We start from the raw sequence: 20,176 nt of genomic DNA, 5'->3' as shown, positions 1-20,176 counted from the left end.
TCTTTAATAACGGGTCACTGTCGGCCGTGATCACGCCAACCAACAAAACAACAATCAATGTTTGAATGAATGAAGAACTTCTCCTCTTGTCTCTCCTCTCTCCCACTCACACACTCTACACCTCTCCTGATGCCTTCACTGACTGTCAACACTGTAGGAATTAAGAGCATCTACACTGAACAGGTTTAACAAACAGTAGAGTTGTTACAGTGTTATATATGTGTTATAACTTTTCTCCTGATATCGTGTCACCGGTACAACTGGATAATGCTAGCATGACAGTTGTGAGTGCTAACAGCAGCCATGTTTGTTTGTGTTTTTAACTTTCACTATGAGAATGTTTTGGTGAGGACCAGTTTTTGAATCAGTCACCATCATATAGTCGATAATCAGCGGCGCGCATGCATGTGAGGGGGGCGTCGTTTTGGAGGAGCTCCGAGGGGAGGGGTTAGACGGAGTCCTGAGGAAAAGCTACATTCAAATTTATGCTAGTTTTCTGAGACTACCAACCCCAGCTTTAAACAACTCAAAGATGCCAATTTGCAAAACAATTAAATCTTAAACATTTACTACTTTTCCATGAAAACACCTTTAAATCAAATCCTGTCAAATGTTCTTAAAATATTCACACTCACTTGCTTTTAATGAAATGAATACCAGTCACTAAATAAAAGATGACACAACATAAAGAGGTAATTTTTACATTTCAACAGATCACCAAATTTGCATTTTAAACGACCCATCATTTCAGGGGGGCAGTCTTCCACTCACCTGCATATTAGTACATTCTTTGTTACACAGAGTACAGCTATGAGGAAAGATTCTTGGTGAGGCGGCTGCATAGTCGGACATCATCACCGGCGTCGGTCGATCCATGGAGGCGGCCACCTTGTCTTTGGGCTGCTTTTTGGAAGTAAGCAGTTTGTTCTGGCTTGCGATGGCACCACCAGTGGGGACTGACTTCCCAAAAACTGGAGGCAACACTTTCCTTGTCTGCTGTGGTGCTGGTTTCTTCTGGGGCTGCTTCGTCTGTTGCTTTGATTGTTGCTTCTGCGCCGGCTGCCTCTGCTGCTGCGCCGGCTTCGTTGGCTGCGTGGGTTGTTGCTGCATTTGCTCCCTCAGTTTCCGCTGCTTAATAAAATGTTCAATAAGTACTGACATTTTACCTTTTGTTTTACCCGAGTCCTTTGCGTCAGTGGGGTCATTGCTGCCGATGAGCACGAGGCCGGGTCGGCTGGGATGCGTGCCGTGGGAGGAAGCGGAGGGTACTTGAGCTTTCGATGCCTGCCGATCTCCGTCCGGTTGCTTCAAAGATAGCGGTTTGGACGCGTCTGACATGAGACCTCTGGTGTCTGTGTCTTTCTTCGGGTACAAGAAAGAGCTGAGGATATTCTGGAAAGTCTGATTGGGTTGGGGCAGCAATCGTTTTGTCTGATCGCTGCCTGGGGGAGCCACAGAGCTCATAGCTGGACTGTACGAAGAGCTGGGACCAGGGAAAGAACTTCCCTGCTCACGTGAAGAACCAAACGCACTGCTTTTCAAATCTGTTGTATTTTTCTGCAGTGGTTCTGGATTCTGTCTGTTAGCAGCAGTGTCCATCATGAACAACTTACTCCCACCACTGTTGTCTCTTTCACTTTTCCTACCAATGTCATCCCCAACCCCTGCTGTGTATTTGCCAATATGTCCATAGTCGATCACTTGACTCGGCTGTAGAACAGAGGATGCGGTTTCTTCGATGTGCACCTCTGCCCCTCTATTCAAACTGTAACTGTCCAATCCACCAACTGTCCTGGTGGGTTGGAGTTCAGCATAAGGGCTTGGCTGAACTCCAGTCGTGGCCTTCTTGTCCTTCTCGAGGCGTATTTGGCGCAAGATGAACGGCAGGTTAGCAGGAGTGATCTGGTCTTCAGGATAGGAGATGAGATGTTCCAGATCCTCTTTTTCAAGCCCAAAGCGTTGGAGGATGCTAGAAGCCGATTCAGATGTGTACTTCGGTTGATTGGCGTCCGTTGAGGGTTGAGGTTTGTTCGAAGGTCGGTAGTCAAAGTCCCCTAACCCTGGAATACCCTGCATAACACGCTGTTCTTCTTTGGGAGCATCAAACCTTCCACGGTCACCGCTTGCAAGGTTTGACAACGCGGATGATGACTTCATTAAAGAGCCGTCAGATGAGGGCCTTGTTAACCAGTTAGGGTTGTTATTACTACTTCCCATGGCAAACTGATGTGTGTCTCGAGGGGAAGAGTTTGAAGTCATTGGGTAAGAGGTCATCCCTGTGCCTGAGGGGCGAAACTCATCTCTTTGAGAGCTGGTGAAGGGAGGCCTCTGGTCCATCGGCTGACGCATTGGATTCATGGCAAGCCTGGCCTCCTCCCTGGCTTTGCTAATATGCATGTCCATGGAGCTCTTTGCATCCTCATCCCTTATCACCCTACTTGGTTCAGACCTGTAATTCAGTGGTGCAGGCATCCTTCCCCCAGAGTTCTCAGGAACCCCAAAGTGAGCTCCAAAAGAACTAAGTGGTGAACTATATCCAAGAAAAGAAGCAGGCCTCCGAGAATCCCGTTCAGTCTGTGTATTGGGGAGTCCATACTGCCCCTGGGGGGGATTTTGGTTCCCAGAGGCATAGGGGTTATACGGGAGACGGGACATGGTGTCTGTGATCTTCAGAGGCTAATCAAATTGATGTCCATTGCAGTTCATGAAGGGGGGTGTAGATATATAGGGTGCAAAGGGGGTTAGTGTTGGCTGTTGAACAACCAACAACAAAGGTGGGGTTATCTTCTGCGTCAGTGCAAGCTGGGCTTCAGCCGCAAGTAAGCAGTCTGCTGGTGAACCAGGAGCAAGCTCCCTGAGAGCCCTCCAAACTTGAGGGCTCTAAGGGGTCAAGGAGCAGAAGATTGGGCACAGCGCTCCGATAACAATGCAAAGCTGAAAGTTGAAAAAAAACAAACAAAGGAGGGGATTACTGGATGGGACTGGACTGCAGCTTTTTTGCGCAGGGGAAATCCACCATCTGGAAGGCTGTGTCTTCCACTTGTCAACTTTTGGTGCTTCCTGTTGGACAAATACATTAATTCCCTCTATTCAACTTTGAAGACAGAGAAAAGGAGGCAAAGGCAACAAAGGATGCAAAAGGTCAATGCAGAACTGTTCTGACACAAACTCTTTTTTTTTTCTTGTGGGTAACTTTGGGATTAGGATTCCATATTTCCCTAAATCAGGTTTATGCCAGAACAATATATACCAGATCACACCAGGAGAGTCAGACGTGGGGTGTTGAATGCTAAGGAAAAGACTAGATACAAGACTGAACTTCCAGTATCAACTTGGGGTTTATTAAGTTAAACGTAAGATAATGAAACAACTTAAAATATACAGGTTGAAGATTATATGATGTACAATGGGTTGGCCTGGCAATGATACAGAAAATATGGGTACAATTGTTTGTCTATCATCCTACCATGGAGCTCCCAAATAACCCTCCCCGAAAAAACGACATGATCCCTTTTCACACAATATTTTCTGGAAAGATTCAGGTGGTGCATCCTTAGTCTGCTCACTATGTACACTTGTATCTCCCCTCTCTCTCAATACACACAGTTGCTTATTATCCCTGTTGACTTTCTTCATCAGTAGGTTTTATAAAGTCACCAAAATCCCACAACTTGTATTTTTGCATTTTTTCACACCTGGTTCAGTACTCGTTCACCTGTTCCTTCTTCTTCTTCTTCTTCTGGTACTTTTTTTTTTAGAGCAGCCTGGCTCCAAAAACCTGGCTTGTTCTGCTGAATGCTGTAAAAACAAGAGTAGCTGGTGACAAAAGTTCAAAATACAAGTTGCTGATGGAGAAAGTCAGCCTTCTGAACAGGATAGAGCAAGCTGCTGTGTATTGGAAGAGAAGAGATGTACGTGTGCATGTGTTTAAGAGAGGAAGTTTGAGAGAAAGCAGAATTAAAATGGCGTAAAAACGGTTGTACTTTCTTTTAAATTCTTCAAATACTGTACTTTTTTTAATGCTTGCAATTTTGCAAAAAGTCCACTCCTGTTTCAAATCTACTGCAACAAAAAACAACTTCCTTTTTCCACCTAGAGCTGGGCGATATTGAAAGAGATGTTATCACGATAAAAATGTTCCTACCTCAATGTCATTTTATTCATTTAAAGGTTGTGTTGAGAACTTTCTAAAAATGTACAATTTAAGCGTTACCCTTATTTATGTGTTTTTACTTTTTCTGTATATGTGTAATATTCTGCCAATAAGGGGGGGGGGGTTGCCCAATTTACTGACCTTAAATCTCCTAATTCTGACTTTAATCTCAGAATACTGGGAAAGAGATTAAAGGTGACATATCACGCTTTTTTCATCAACATATATTGGTCTAAGAGGTCCCCAAAACATGTCTTTAAAGTTTATGCTCAAAAAAACACTTTGAAATCAGATTTTGGTCTGCCTGAAAAACCCTCTTCTTCAGTCCTCCTCAGAACACTCTGTTTTCTCTCTGACCACGCCCCCTCAGGAAGTGGATGTGCCTCGGCTCTCCAGCACGTTGATCTAATGTTTACATGTTGGCTGAATATACACGGCTGCTCAGAGATCACGTTACTTCAACCCTCTGAATCTGATCCAGAATCTGATCCTGACGGAGAGGCGCCTGTAGCAGGACCTTTCTGAAGGATTGGTCACAGATTTAGTGTTTCTTGTTGTTTTATTTATCAGTATGTCGACGTGTGTCTTCGTACACAGCTACGAACATGTAGCTATGTGGCTATGCTAACTAGCACTAGCACTTATCCATGACAAAAAAAAAAAATCATCCACTAGATCTTCAAATCTGCAGACGTGTGGAGTCAAACCGACCTCTACCAGAAAGGCAGCGGGACCTTTTCTGAAGGATTGGTCACAGATTTAGTGTTTCTTGTTGTTATATTTGTCAGCATGTCGACGTGTGTCTTGGTACACAGCTACAGCTACGACATGTAGCTATGCTAACTAGCGCTAGCACTTATCCATGATAAATAAAAATCATCCACTAGATCTTCAAATCTGCAGACGTGGGGAGTAAAACCGACCTTTGTGTTTATTAAGACAGCCTACAACTAGCATGCCTCCCTCCTAAGCTCCTTGTTAGCACACATGTGTGCAGGGAATGAAAAACGGAGGAGGGGTTGAGTTGTATTTTATACAGTCTATGGGCTGAACAAGCTCCGAGCTCTGACTTCCTGTTACAGACCGGATATTGTTGTGACGTAACAAAAACACGGAAGTCTGAAACGGCTCGTTTCACACACATTTACAGAAAGGTGGAGAAATCAGAACAGGGGCAGAATGGATTCTTTTCATTCTCGGGGGGTTTGTAGACAGGGACACATATTTCAGGTAGAGAACCATTAAAAAGTCCATTTTGCATGATATGTCACCTTTAAAGTCAGATTGACCTTAAATCTCCTAATTCTGACTTTAATCTCAGAGCAGAATCTACAAACTGAAACTTCACAAAAGACCTGCTTCCTGTTAGCACCGTCACAAATGATGGATTCAAGCTTATCAGAAAACTAAATCCGGATACAAGCCAAGAAACCGTCTTCAAGTTTCACCCAGGAGCAAAAATCTGCCTTCAAATTTAAACATCCTTTTCAATATCGCCCAGCTCTACTCGTGGATGTTTTTCTACGTTCTTTAGAGAGTGTGACCACCGTGAAACAATCAGGAAAGAACTTCTTATTTATCTCTTTCATGTATCCCTGAGGTTCACACATTCGCTTCTATACACTGTATTCCAAACTCTCCAGTGTTCTAGTCATAACTTAGTCATGTGACCAAAAGCCTGCAGAAAATCTGAACCAGTGCAAGAATGAAGTCAAGGTTGTGAAGGGTAAAACAATCCTTGTAGACTGAATGTATTCATGTTGACAATCCTGCCCTGTGTTTCTTATCTTCCCTGAGACACAAGGTTTTCAAGGTAGCCGAGTCACTGAGAAGCTAATATTCTGCATATTTTAACTACAGCTGCACAATCCCATTATAATACACTATGATAATTCAAATACTCCACAGTCTATCAGGTGGATGATGGCTCTCATCGGTGCAAAACTCACATGTGCAATAACAACAAACAACAACTCTTACTGGGCCACAGAAAACAAAACGAAAGTGGACTTTAGTTAGTAGACCTGTCAAAAAAAGTCCTGATCCACAAAAACCTGGTTTCAGGTCCCTGCTAACACTCCTTACTGTGGCCACACACCAGCATACTTCCCAAACCACACAGATTTTTTTTTCCACAAGTGGTTAGAACCTGTTTTATACACATTATAACACTTAAATTAAATGTTAAGTAATGCCAATATTAGGGATATCTTGATCAGTTTTTTTGGCCCCCTGATCTGATTTTTTTAATATTGAATATTTGCCGATACCAAGTACCGATCTGATACATGTGTTTGCCTAGATAATAATTGCTCAAGGAGGTAACAGAGTTGCACGCTGTTTTTTTTTCCCCTTTGACAAAAATAAGAAATATGTCTTTGTTCAATTCAACTTAATTCAACTAGCATAGTTGTAATACTCAATCTGTTCACAAGCTCTGCTCACATTTGTATTATTCTATAACAATGCCATCATTTTATCTCCAACTCTTACCCCTTTTATAATTTATTCATTCTAACTATTTATATTCTTAATGTTAATTTGATGCTTGAACTTATTTTAATTACACATATTTTATTTTTGCTGGTGTGCATTAGTCTCTTTTTTTTTTAAATGATATTTTTATTTCTTACAGTCAAAGTAAATCATTTTTGCTCACTTATTATTATTATTATTTTTACATTTTATACAAATAAAGGAAATAAAGACACAACGTTATATAAATTATAATGGAATTGTAATTCACAGTTTGAAAATATATATATAAAAAAAATCTAATAATAATAGCAATAATAAGAATATTAAATAAAGAGGATAAGAGCAAAAAAAAATGTGTAGTCTAACTTCACAGTGAAAATTAAAGAGAAAGTAAACTAGCAAATTAGTCTCCATTTTAATCTTTTTTTTTAAATAATGATGACACTTGCACTGTCTGTATGGCTTTTTAAAATTCTCTTTATTTTGCACGTCATTGAGGCATTGTTAAGCACTTTGTAACATAGTTTTTGAAAAGTGCTTTATAAATAAAGATTATTATTGTTATTATTATTATTGACCCAGGGCACATTTAATGGTCCAAAAGTGTCAGAACCCCAAAAAATCCCAGTTAACATTTTTTTAATCTCATTATGAACTCCATTACAAACCATTTAAATCAATATTTAGTGCATTGGTGTTCTTTAATTCTCACAGATCATGGTTCACTGAGGATAACTCACTTGTTTTTCATGAAACTTCAAAAAAAGTTTTGATGTACATTGGAAAGACCTAAATATAAATACAATATCTTTTTATGACACCGATTTTTGTTTGTTATAATTTACATTTTTATTTTTTTTATGAAGTGATGTTGATAAACTAACAAAGACCCCTCTTTTGATACTGTATTTAGCTGGTTTGAAGGCATATATAATGCTTTAAATGGAAGGAGCCTCTGAATGCCACTAGCCTTTCATCCACTAACATTAGGTCCTTCTTCTGTTTAAGTCAAGCAGAAGAAGTTTCATACTAAAAAAAATATTTTTAAATATTTATTTTATATTTTTTAACTTTAAAATGGTTAAATAAAGCTGTAGGTAAGACAGGAAAAGTGTTTAAATAATAGAGAAAAAGGAGAAATAGACAGAAAAAGAAAAGTTTTCTGTGGTAATTTAATTTATACATGTTCCAGGGCCCCAGCTCCTGGAGGTCTAACTTTGCTTTCAGCCTGTATCCACTCTGCTGCTGTTATCAAACAGGTGATAATGAGCATGGAGATTAATGACTAACACATCCTGACATGTTTACCTCATTACTTCACTTTAATGGCACCTGTCTGTCAGGAGAGTGGGATTAATGTTTAACATTGAGAGGGTAAAATGGAGGTTGGTTAAAAGGCCTGAGTCCACCTGTTTCTATAGAGACACTCTGAACCCTTCACATCACCTCAACCCTTCAACATGTTGAATTATTAACTTTAAACGGAAACTGTTTGTCTGAGATATCAAACAGAAAAGGCTCAGAGGAGCTAAGTGTCGCGTGCTCCTGCTATCAGGTCGTCTTCACGTCGTCTCACGCGCTCATAGAGAGACACGCGTGAACAGGAGTTTCTGTGAACACGTTAATATTCACGCTCTGGGTTTCTAACACTGAGTTTATTGCATACCTGTGGTTCTGTGTGCAGGTCTCTCAGATACCTTCTGTTGAAAATCCTCTTCTGTCTGTAACCAGGAAGGAATCAGAGGCAGTAAACACTGAACACTTCCGGTGCTGGCTTCCGGTTTTCAAAATAAAAGCTCGGCCGTAAGAATCAGAATCAGAAATACTTCATTTATACCGGGGAGGGAAATTTGGTAATTATTAAAGAGATTTTATAAACAGTATAGAAGAGGATTAGGGACACTGAAAAAAATAAATAATGATAAGGTCCATTTTTTTTTATTATTATTGTTATGAGATTGAAGTCATAATTCTAAGATTAAAGTCATAATTCTTAGATTAAAGTCAGAAATCTGAGATTAAAATCAGAATAATTATATTGTATTCAGAATTCTGAGATTAAAGTCAGAATTGTGAGATTAAAATCAGAATTGTGAGATTAAAATCAGATTTATTAGATTTAAAGTCAGAATTGTGAGATTAAAGTCAGAATTGTGAGATTAAAGTCAGAATTATGAGATTAAAGTCAGAATTGTGAGATTAAAGTCAGAATTGTGAGATTAAAGTCAGAATTATTAGATTAAAGTCAGAGTAGAGTAGTATGTTTTTTATTATTTGTATTGTACACTCTTTTATATCTTCCTGCTCAGCGACCACAGATGAAAATTAATTTATAGCTAACTCTGGCTTGACAGTTTTTGTTTTGCCTGACCCCTGTCCAATAAACTAATAAATAAAAGAAATTAAAAAAAATATGCATTTATAATTATTATTTATTATCAGTACTATTATTATTACCGTTATCATTATTGATAGTATTGCTATTATTAATTATTATTATTATTATTATTATCGTTGTTTTTAAGGGATTACAGTTATTAATTAGATGTATTTATTTTTCTATTTTTAAAATCATATTACAATTTATATATATATTTTTTTTAATTAAATCTTTTTTTTTTTTTTTTTAAGTTTTCTTTATTGTCAAATAAACTGCAGTATGCACTGGACATAATGAGGATTTGATATTGCGTTTCTCTCTCAGACCCTCAGCAATGTGTTGGGGGGTTGGGGTCAGTGACCGGGTTAAATCTGTGAAGGGAGCACTATGGGAAGAGGGGGCAAAACAGGGAGAGAGTTCAGCAGCCTGACTGCCTGGTGGATAAAACTGTCCCTCAGTCTGCTGGTCTTAATTACTAATACTAATTGTCCCTTGTTTCAGAGTGTGGCCTCATCAGCTCTCAGAGAACACATTATCTTTCCAGATGTTAAAGAACCACGAACACAAAAGATTAAGACACCAAGTTTTTAAGAAAACAAACCAAACTGTACAACTTTCATCTTCTCATTGGACCCTTATCAGACACAAACTGACCTTGTGATGTTAAAATTAAAAATCAAGCTTTGACCTCTCCTGTAACAGAATTTGGAGAGGCTTTGGTGCAAGGTATTTTGAAATGAGTTAGAGTCTTCTTACAAACACAAAGTTTGACCTAAAAAACAGGAAATGCGCATGAAAAACAGACTTCAGCTCACACCTTCACTTGTGTACAGAGAACCTGGCATCAGAACTCATCTCTGGTACGTTTCCAAAGGAGAAAGAGAAGTGAAATATCCTGCAGCATAACATTTAGTCTCAGACTGAGTTTCTGTTGACGTTCAGGCAATCTACAAAGACATAAAGCTAACACTTAAATCATGTGATGGTTTCTAGTTTTCAAAACAAGGGAATACACTCCCAGAAAGACGCTTGGGACTAATTGAATCTCTTCTACAATTTCAACTAATATCAAATCTAAAAATGTAAACTCATTGTGATCCAGAGGGATGTCGTCATCTTCTTCCATTTGGGACAAAATGCTGACAAATGACAACAAAAGGAGGCGATCCCTAAAACTGAAACCGACTGTAAGCGAAGCAAGGCACAGGAAGTGTAGAGTTCAGGTCAGCTTACATTCAAGTCATGCTTAATTCCTTGTAGAGAATTTTATAGATTTACATCATTTACAGGAAATAAAGTGCTCATCTACCCACTGCTTCATTTGATAGCGAAGCCCGTGTGCGGTGATTCATGAAGCAGCGTTTTTTTTTCATTTGTTGCGCTCGACTCTTTCGACGTCTTGTAAGAATAAAAAGTCAGCAGGTGAAGTTCAGATCAATCCGACACACAGCTCTGTGATGGACTTGCTGATTTCTCTTGAAGCTTCTGGAAATGTTTCTGAAAGAAAGAAGAAAAAAAGAAAGATGTAAGAGAAAGTTTGAGCTCGAGTGCGTTGTCGTTTTTTCGTACGCGTTCCTGCGTACCTTCAAGTTGTCGTAGTGTTTCTGGCTGCTGCAGTGGAGCTCCTTGGCCGTGCTCTCGTTGTAGTAGAAAACCGAGCAGAGGTTACAGAAGTAACCGGATTTGGGGACCACGAACTCCTGACCTGAGGAGAAAGAAGAAGGGACGAGGAGAGTTTAACAGGATGGAAAAGCGAAAGACAAGAGATAAAAGTGTACGAAGCGAACGAAGCAAAACGTTGAATCTACCAAAGTCGGACTTCTTTAGATATTTACAAGCAAGACAGTTTCTCATCTCAAAGTTTTCCCAAACCACCATTGTTGACTCGGTCCTGTCCCTGAACCCAACTCGGAAAGGACTCATCTCAGTGCTGTATAGCATGGTGGCAGACCTAAAGCGGGACACTACAGACCTACAGACATTCTTAAAAGATCATGGGAGGAAGACTTGGGCCAACTTCTCTCTGTGCTCGCCATTGCCTAATCCAGTTTAAAGTGGTACACAGAGCTCACATCTCTGAAGCTGAACTGTCTCGTTTCTATCCAGACATCGACCTATACTGTGACAAATGCAAGAATGCAGAAGCATTACTTGTTCACATGTACTGGCAATGCCCAAGTCTTAAAGGTGACATATCATGCAAAATCGACTTTTTAATGGTTCTCTACCTGAAATATGTGTCCCTGTCTACAAACCCCCTGAAAAGTCAAAGAATCCATTCTGCCCCTGTTCTGATTTCTCCACCTTTCTGTAAATGTGTGTGAAACCAGCCGTTTCAGTTTTCAGTGTTTTTCATACGTCACAACAATATCCGGTCTGTCACGGAGTCAGAGCTCGGAGCTTGTTCAGCCCATAGACTGTATAAAATACAACTCAACCCCTCCTCCGTTTTTCATTCCCTGCACACATGTGTGCTAACAAGGAGCTTAGGAGGGAGGCATGCTAGTTGTAGGCTGTCTTAATAAACACAAAGGTCGGTTTGACTCCCCAAGTCTGCAAATTTGAAGATCTAGTGGATTTTTATTTGTCATGGAAAAGTGCTAGCGCTAGTTAGCATAGCTACATAGCTACATGTCGTAGCGTAAGCTGTAGCTGTGTACCAAGACACACGTCGACATACTGACAAATAAAACAACAAGAAACACTAAATCTGTGACCAATCGTTAAGAAAGGTCCTGTTGCCTTTCTGGCAGAGGTCAGTTTTACTCCACACGTCTGCAGATTTGAAGATCTAGTGGATGATTTTTATTTATCATGGAAAAGTGCTAGCGCTAGTTAGCATAGCCACATAGCTACATGTTTGTAGCTGTGTACCAAGACACACGTCGACATACTGATAAATAAAACAACAAGAAACACTAAATCTGTGACCAATGGTTCAGAAAGGTCCTGCTGCAGGCGCCTCTCCGTCAGGATCAGATTCTGTGAGCAGCCGTGTATATTCAGCCAACATGTAAACATTAGATCAACGTGCTGGAGAGCTGAGGCCACATCCACTTCCTGAGGGGGCGTGGTCAGAAGGAAAACAGAGTGTTCTGAGGAGGACTGAAGAAGAGGGGTTTTCAGGCAGACCAAAATCTGATTTCAAAATGTTTTTTTGAGCATAAACTTTAAAGACCTGTTTTGGGGACCTCTTAGACCAATATATGTTGATGAAAAAAGCGTGATATGTCACCTTTAATAAATACTGGACGGAGGTATTTCATACTATATCCAAGATAATCAACGTTGAATTGAAACCCAATCCTCTTGTTTCTGTGTTTGGGGTCACTGGAGGAGTGGTACAGTTATCGGCACAAAAGCAGCGGACCCTGGCCTTTGCTTCCCTTCTAGCCAGGCGTGCCGTCTTGCTCAGATGGAGAGACGCTTCCCCGCCCACGCATGCACAATGGTTGGCAGATATTATGGCTTGCTTAAAGCTGCTGTGAGGAACTTTTAGTTTGTATCGATTCTGGCGCCCCCTTGTGGAAAAAGTGATACCTCTTATCTCTTGTCCTGTACATGCAAAATAAGTGTCTTCAGACAATAACCTTGTCCTGTTGTCTTTTAACATTAAGAGTTATCACACAATGTGATTATTTACAATGAAAACAGTCAAAAAAAGGTGCTTCTAAAGCAAGATGTCAATCATCTGTTCTGACACCTACCCCCTCAGAGCAGTTTCAGGCATTAAAATGACAACAGAGAAGATATCAGTGTTGTTGTGGATGGTCTTGTTTGCATTTGGGGGTCATAAAGAGGCATCAGTATCAGTTTCAGTCTGTTTCTCAGCCAGTTAAAAACTCCTCATAGTGCCTTTAAAGCTAGAGAAAATAAGATTCTCACTCCAACATTCAAATTCAAATCTCAAAAAAGTGTAGCGAACGGCTCACCGAGGGGGGTGTTGGGTTTGAAAGCCGGCAGTTTGAAGTCGGCGGGAACGGAGGGAGAGAGAGAGCGAGACCGTTTGGCTCTGGGTCCATCAAGATCCCTCCTCTGTTTGCTCAAAACTACAAAAAAAAATAGAAGAGAACTCAAAGTTTATTTAAACCTTTCCACACACTCCTGTTCTTTGATTTTAAGACACGACTGATGCATTGTTAATCTCTGTACCTTTAATGCCTGCTTGTCTCCTTTCTTCCTTCTCTTCCTTCCCTCCTTCTGTGCATCCCTCAAGCGTTTTGTCCTCCAGACCAGCAGGAGCAGCTTGGTTTACGTCCTCCACCTCTGCTGTCTTCGGGGTCTCTGACAGTTTGGACGGATCTTTGTCTGATGAAGAAGAGGCTTCTAGGGGTACTTCACCAGCTGGTTCCTTCTCCTCTTCTTTCTCTTCTTGTGAACTCACATTTTTCCCTCTTGTAGATTTTCTCACTGTTTCCAAAATAAATCAACATAAATAACCTGTTCATATCCAAACTGACAACATTAGGATTAGATATTAGATCTGTTAGATGTGTTCGTGTGTTACCAGGAGTCCGTCTGGTTCTCTTGGCTCGGCCTCTTCTCCTGGGTGTTACCGCTTCCTTCTCCTCCTCTTCTTCTTCCACCTCTCCCACCTCGTCTACGGTCACAAAGTTCATACTTTCCTCTGAAACAGGAAACACAAATACCTCCAATGAGATACCTTACAGTGGGGAGCGAGTCTTTGCCCCAAGTGACTGCTACCTCCGCAACCCGACCCCGGATAAGCGGAAGAAAATGGATGGATGGAGATACCTTACAATTTCAACGATGAAGTATTTGGTCTTTGCGATCTGCAAGGTTGATGGACTTGACATTTTAACATACAAAGCCCTTAAAAATCAGGCACCCTCGTATCTTAAAGAGCTCATAGTGCCCTATTACCCCTCTAGAACTCTACGCTCCCAACATGCAGGCTTGCTAGTTGTACCTAAAATCTCTAAAAGTAGTATGGGAGGTAGAACCTTCAGTTATCAGGCCCCTCTCCTTTGGAATCATCTACCAGTCAGGGTCCGGGAGGCAGACACCCTCTCCACTTTTAAGAGTAGGCTTAAAACTTTCCTTTTTGACAAAGCTTATAGTTAGAACTGGATCAGGCTTGGACCAGCTTTTGTCATGCTGCTATAGGCCTAGACTGCCGGGGGAACTGGTACACTGACACACTGGGATCCTAGCTCACCCCCCTTCCCCCCAACCCCCTCATCACTTACTTTAACTCTGCCTGTCCCATTAAAGTTACTAACCATAGACCTTTCTGGAGTCCCTGAGCTCCCTTGTCTCGTAGATTCTTCTGAGCTGCCGTAGACGTCCTCCTGCTGCGGACGATCTGGACTCCAGCGGCAACAGCTTCTACTACTCGTCTCATCACTATCACCTCTCTCTCTTACTCCCCTCTATCTGTCTTTCCAGACCCAACTCGGTCGAGGCATGATGGCTGTCTAACATGAGTCTGGTCCTGCTGGAGGTTTCTGCCTGTTAAAAGGAAGTTTGTCCTCACCACTGTAACTAGCTAAATACTGCGATGTGCAATGCTCATGGTGGATTAAGGTGGGGTCAGACTGAGTCTTCCCCTGTCTTGAAGTTGGGTCTCTGTTCATAATTTGACATAGAGTGGTCTAGACCTGCTCTGTTTGTAAAAGCCTCTTGAGATAACGTTTGTTGTGATTTGGCGCTATACAAATAAAGATTGATTGAACAGGTCAGATAGTGGGACCATACGGGGCGCCGGTGGCCTAGCGGTCTAAGTGCGCCCAGTATAAAAGAGGGTCGCAGAGGTGGGAGGTGGGAGGTTCGATTCCAGCCTCAACCATTTACTGCATGTCCTCCCCCACCCTCTACTCCCCACATTTCCTGTCTCTCTTCAACTGTCCTGTCCATTAAAAGGCGAAAATGCCCAAAAATACAACTTAAAAAAAAAGAAAGAAAGTGGGACCATCGCTGAATGAAGGCACTGGAGGAACAGGGGGGGTCTGTGAAAACCAGGTTGAATGCCAGGTTTTGAGCAGAGAGCATTATTTTATAAAAGTATTAAATGGCTTCAACCAGTGACCCAAAATCAAAGTATAACAAAGCCATTAAATTGTTATTTTTGTAATATTTAACATTACCTGTGTCATCATCGTGTTTGCGCTTTGCAGGTCTCGAGGTTTTCTCAGCTTGCTCCTCGTCCCCTTTTTCTTCTTCATGACCAGCTTCATCTGAAATCTAAAAAACAAGCACAAGAGATCTTAGACTGAAGCAGACATCACACTCTACAGCCTGGATTATACTTCCTGACACTGTCAATCCCAAGCGATGACACTAAAACCTGCTTGTGTTTAAATCTGGATCTGTACCTTTTGGTTGGGGGTGTCCGGTGACTCTCCCTCCTGGCTGAGCGAGCGGGTCTGTCCTTCCGTCTCTTCTTCTACAAATTCATCCAGGGTGACCAGTGCCAGCAGGTCTCCCTCCTTGATCTTCCCATCCTGGTCTTGATTGTCTCGCGCTTCTCCTTCCCCGGCGTCACCCGCCCCCACCTCATCAAGAGTGACCAGCTCCTGGGCGTCAACTTCATCCTTCTCCCTGCTCCTCCCTTTCCTTCCTCCTCTTCCTCCTCCTCTGCTGCTGCTGTGGCTCCTCTCTTTCGCAGCAGCTTGACGCTTCCTCAGTTCCTCCTCCTCGGCCGTGTCATCGGGGTAATCCTCTTCCTCGTCGCTAACTTCGTCCAGAGTGCTTCTTTGTGTCCGTCCTTTCTCTGGGGATCTCTGCTTCTTCTCTTTTTCAAGTATGACAGCATCACTCTTTGATTTGGATTCCTTAATGTCTCCTGTGGCTGTCCTTCCTTTCTCACACGGGTCATCATGGCCCTCCTCTAAACCATCGACTCTTCCAGGAGATTCGTCTTTGGTCTGTCTTGTTCTTTGGGACTCCTCCGTGGCCGTCGGCTCTTCTTGGACTTGATCATCTTCCAGAGAATCTACAATCTCATACCTCGGTTCTTTCTCCTCCTCTTCCTCAGTTTTTGTTGCCCTCTCAAGGTCTTGCTCGTCAATGTTTCCTGCGGTGCCGGTTTGGTCCGAGGGGAGCGGATCATCTTCCACTGAATCGACAATCTGATACGTCTTCTCTTCTTCTGCTTCTTCGGACACTTTTTTGGATGTTGCACCAACTTTTTTAGTCGTTTCCTGCTTCTTGGGTCTTCCCCTCCTTCCTCTGCCTCTTGTAGCAGGCGGGTCATCCTTGACTTCGTCTTCTACAGAGTCCAGAATTTTGTACTTGGCGACCTCCTCACTCTCTTTCTCCTCTGTCTTCTCCCTGCTTCGCGACTCTCTGGCAGGAGTCTCCCTCCTTCTCGTCGGCGTGTCCTCTTTCTGCGTTTTCTCAACTGGAGCGTCTACCTTCCCCTTGTCCTTTCTTCCTCTGACGGTCGGTTTTTCAACGAGAGTCTCGTCTTCCACGGAGTCTAAAATCTGAAAGGTTGCCTCCTCATCCTTGTCCGTTTTTTTAGATGCCTCTGGGACTTTATCCTCTTTCTTTCCTCTTGTACTTCTTCTTCTACTACACCTTTCTTGAGTCGAAGTGTCTTCTACTGAATCAACAATCTCAAACACAGTCTCCTCGGTGACCTCTTTGGCAATATCCTTCTTCATCCGTGTGTCATTAATCTTGTCTTCTTTCTCCTTCTCTTCACATTTGGAAGTTTTGCTCGTGTGGCCGCTCCTTCTTGAAGGTCTACCATCTTTCCTAGCGGGGCCCTCCTCTTTCTTTGCCTGCTTTGCACCCTTGTCAGTCTCTGACCCGGTCTCTGTGCTTGCTAGAGGTTCTTCCACAGAATCAAGTATCTGATAAGTGACTTCCTCTTCCTCTCTTAGAGTAATGTCTTCTTTAGATGTCTTCTCACTGGTGGTTGCATCCTCTGCTGCAGTCTGATCATCGACTGAATCCAGTATTTCAAACGCTGGTTGATCAGTAATGTCACTATTCCCTTCTTGGAGAGGCTGCTCCTGGTTCTCAAGTTTGTCTGCATCTTTTGAGTCTTTGCAAGATTCCTTTGAAAACACTTTGTCTTTGACCTCTTCCTTCCCATCTCCCTTAGCAGGTTTGTCCACTACTTGAACTTCCTCTTCCTCAGACCGCTGCCTTGCTGTGGATCCATCGTCTTGGCCTGGGTCACCTGTAACTTCTTGCTTTGAAAGAGACTCATCAATCTGAGAGTTTTCCTCATGTAAAGTCTGCGATTCCTTGGGCCCAGTTGTCTGGTTTTTCGAGCTGTGGTCTTGTCCTCCATCATCCATCTTGTCATCTGTCTGGTCGACATCATTTTTCCTTCCTGATGTTTCTGCTTTCATCTCTGACTCGACAGATTTTGCAGCTGCGTCCTCTGCTGACACCTTGTGGGCAGACTTTGTCACTGCACTCTCTGCTGCTTCCTCTTCAAGCTGCTGTGGATGAGTCTCTAATGACACCTCTGCTGCTGCTGCTGCTGTTGATTTCACCTTCTCCCTTCCTTGTGCAGCAGAGGATGAGCGTGTCCTCAGGGAAGAAAGAGGTTCTGGAGGAGCAGAGAGGGAGGCCTTACTGGCACCGGTAGAGGATGAGTCTTTAGACTTTTTAGGTGAAGCAGAGGTGGAGTTGGAGCCTTTACTCGACTTGGATGAGGGAGAAGACGAGCCCTTGGTGTCTTTGAAAGACCGTGTTGACATCCTTCGATTACTCGAGCTTTGCCTCGGTCTCGTCTCCCTGGAAGAATGCTTGGACGAGGAGGAGCGTTGAGGCTCTGGGTTCGGGTCTTCGGCGTCGTCGCCGACTTCATCAACTGTGACAAAGTCGTCCATGTTCAAAGTCTGCTCGTCGAATGGATTTGTCCTGAAGGAAACTTCTTCTCTGAGATCATCCTGACCCTGGATGAATAACAAAGAAGGAAAGAAAGAAAGATGGTTAAATAAAGAACAGAACTGGGGTGAATTTTCAGCTCATAGGATGAACTTTGAAGAATAAAAATGAAGCTGTTTACCATTTTTTGAGATGCTTCTTCAGCTGCTGCAGTTTTGGAGCTTGCATTGCTTTCACCAGGGCTCTAAAAGACAAACACACATTCATTTAAATATTGAGTGACATGTTACAAACACCCTCTGAAATCATCTTGTAGCTTTAGGCACTGGAAGCTTAACTCCACATTTCACCACTGAATAAAAACGACTAACCTCATCCTCCTTGCTCTTGGACTTGCTCGCGAGGGTGAGTCTGTGCTGACGAACCGCCGCAGTGAGCGCCTGTAAAATCTCAACGTCAATCTGAGGGAGCTCTGCGGGGTCTTCTTCAGGCACGGGGGCTGTGGATGGGGGGTCAGGGCCGGAAGCAGCAGGGACTATGTTGTCACTGCTAACTTGCAAAGCAGTTGGAGCGACTAAAGTTGTTGTTGCTGTTGTTGTTGATGGTGGCTCCTCTTCCACCTGTATTTTCTCAACACCTTCATCTGAAGTGGAACCAGCAGTGCAGTCCATGGCGATGTCAGCCACTGGTTCCTGGACTTCCTCGGTCTTTACGACAGAAGAACTTGGTTCTGCAGGCTCAGGAATGGTGGATCCATCGGGGTTGATGGTTTGCAGGGCAGATTGTGATCCATTATCCAAAGATTCAGCGGGAGGATCCAGGGTTTGACTTTCCAAAGCTGGGGGCTCGGTGTCAATACTGAGAAGTAACTGCTGAAATCGAACTGGTATCTCACTAGAATCTTGTAGACGCTGCTTCAGGCTCTCCACGCTGAAATGAACAACAGAAAGATTGTCAATCGTTAATGAACACAATTTAAATTCTTTTCTTTATTGTTTTCAAGAAAGTGCAAAATTCAGGAAGAAATTCAGGAACTAATGCATTTCACATAAAAAGTAGTAATAAGGCCAATGACAAAAGAAAGACATAGCGATACCAAACAAACAGTAATAAAAAATAAAAAACACAAAAACAAACAACAAAACTAATTTCTCACAGGGAAAGCACTGCGAGATATCCGGTCCCTGTACGACCAAAGTGAGAGTTGTGTCGGCATACTTGGCACAAAGTCGGACGCGTTCTCAGTGCGTGTTGGACTCTGCCAGGGTTGCCCCTTGTCACCGATCCTGTTTGTAATCTTTATGGACAGGATCTCAAGGCGCAGCCGGGGGGAGGAGGGTCTCCAGTTCGGGGAGCTTGGAATCTCATCTCTGCTTTTTGCAGACGATGTGGTTCTGTTGGCTTCCTCCAGCGGGGACCTCCAGCGGGCATTTGGGCGGTTTGCAGCTGAGTGCGAAGCGGCCGGGATGAGAGTTAGCACCTCCAAGTCTGAGGCCATGGTTCTCTGCCGGAAAACGGTGGATTGCTCTCTCTCGGTGGGGAGTGAGACTTTGCTCCAAGTGGGGGAGTTTAAGTATCTCGGGGTCCTGTTCGCGAGTGGGGGTAAAATGGAGCGTGAGATCCACAGGCGGATTGGTGCGGCGTCAGCAGTGATGCGGACGTTGTATCGGACCATTGTGGTGAAGAGGGAGCTGAGCCGGAAGGTAAAGCTTTCGATTTACCAGTCGGTCTACGTTCCAACCCTCACCTATGGTCATGAGCTGTGGGTCATGACCTAAAGGATAAGATCGCGGATACAAGCGGCTGAAATGAGTTTCCTCTGAAGGGTGTCTGGGCTCGGCCTTAGAGAGAGGGTCAGGAGCTCGGACATCCGGAGGGAGCTCGGAGTAGAGCCGCTGCTCCTCCGCGTCGAAAGGAGTCAGCTGAGGTGGTTCGTGCATCTGATAAGGATGCCTCCCGGACGCCTCCCTTTAGAGGTGTTCCGGGCACGTCCAACTGGGAGAAGGCCCCGGGGTAGACCCAGAACGCGGTGGAGGGATTATATCTCCCGCCTGGTCTGGGAACGCCTCGGGATTCCCCAGGAGGAGCTGGAAAGTGTCGCCGGGGAGAGGGATGTCTGGGTCAATTTGCTCGGACTGCTACCCCCGCAACCTGACCCCGGATAAGCGGAAGAAAATGGATGGATGGATGGATGGATGGATGGAAAGCACAGAGCTCTGTCCAAATATATCTCCTGTCTGTTATTTACCTTAAAAATGACTTCTTCATTGGTAGCTATTTTAGTCATTTCACCCAGCCATTCATTAAAAGAGATGCTACTTTTAGTTTTCCAGTGTCTGAGCACCATCCTTCAT

At 43.1% G+C, this 20,176-nt stretch overlaps 2 protein-coding genes across 3 annotated transcripts in view; both read right to left on the bottom strand.

Annotated features, from left to right (window-relative positions):
- Positions 1-8,409, bottom strand: part of LOC117807219 — a 49,132-nt gene extending 40,723 nt beyond the window's left edge. The window contains exons 1-2 of the mRNA XM_034676384.1: positions 8,298-8,409; positions 772-2,934 (exon numbers count right to left, since the gene is read on the bottom strand). Coding sequence (XP_034532275.1) covers positions 772-2,655 — 1,884 coding nt within the window. The 5' untranslated portion in view covers positions 2,656-2,934; positions 8,298-8,409. The remainder of the gene's footprint in view (positions 1-771; positions 2,935-8,297) is intronic.
- A 1,173-nt stretch (positions 8,410-9,582) lies between these two features.
- The window catches only part of LOC117807351, a 40,963-nt gene continuing 30,369 nt past the window's right edge, over positions 9,583-20,176 (bottom strand). For both annotated transcript variants that reach the window (XM_034676607.1, XM_034676608.1), the window contains exons 33-41: positions 18,194-18,752; positions 18,004-18,066; positions 15,347-17,890; positions 15,119-15,215; positions 13,519-13,638; positions 13,164-13,421; positions 12,944-13,060; positions 10,595-10,716; positions 9,583-10,508 (exon numbers count right to left, since the gene is read on the bottom strand). In XM_034676607.1, coding sequence (XP_034532498.1) covers positions 10,446-10,508; positions 10,595-10,716; positions 12,944-13,060; positions 13,164-13,421; positions 13,519-13,638; positions 15,119-15,215; positions 15,347-17,890; positions 18,004-18,066; positions 18,194-18,752 — 3,943 coding nt within the window. In that variant the 3' untranslated portion in view covers positions 9,583-10,445. The remainder of the gene's footprint in view (positions 10,509-10,594; positions 10,717-12,943; positions 13,061-13,163; positions 13,422-13,518; positions 13,639-15,118; positions 15,216-15,346; positions 17,891-18,003; positions 18,067-18,193; positions 18,753-20,176) is intronic.

This window comes from Notolabrus celidotus, chromosome 23, assembly GCF_009762535.1.
Source record: "Notolabrus celidotus isolate fNotCel1 chromosome 23, fNotCel1.pri, whole genome shotgun sequence".
Lineage (NCBI taxonomy): Eukaryota > Metazoa > Chordata > Actinopteri > Labriformes > Labridae > Notolabrus > Notolabrus celidotus.
Note: the sequence above shows the minus strand (reverse complement) of the source record. Positions and strands in the feature narration are given on the sequence as shown.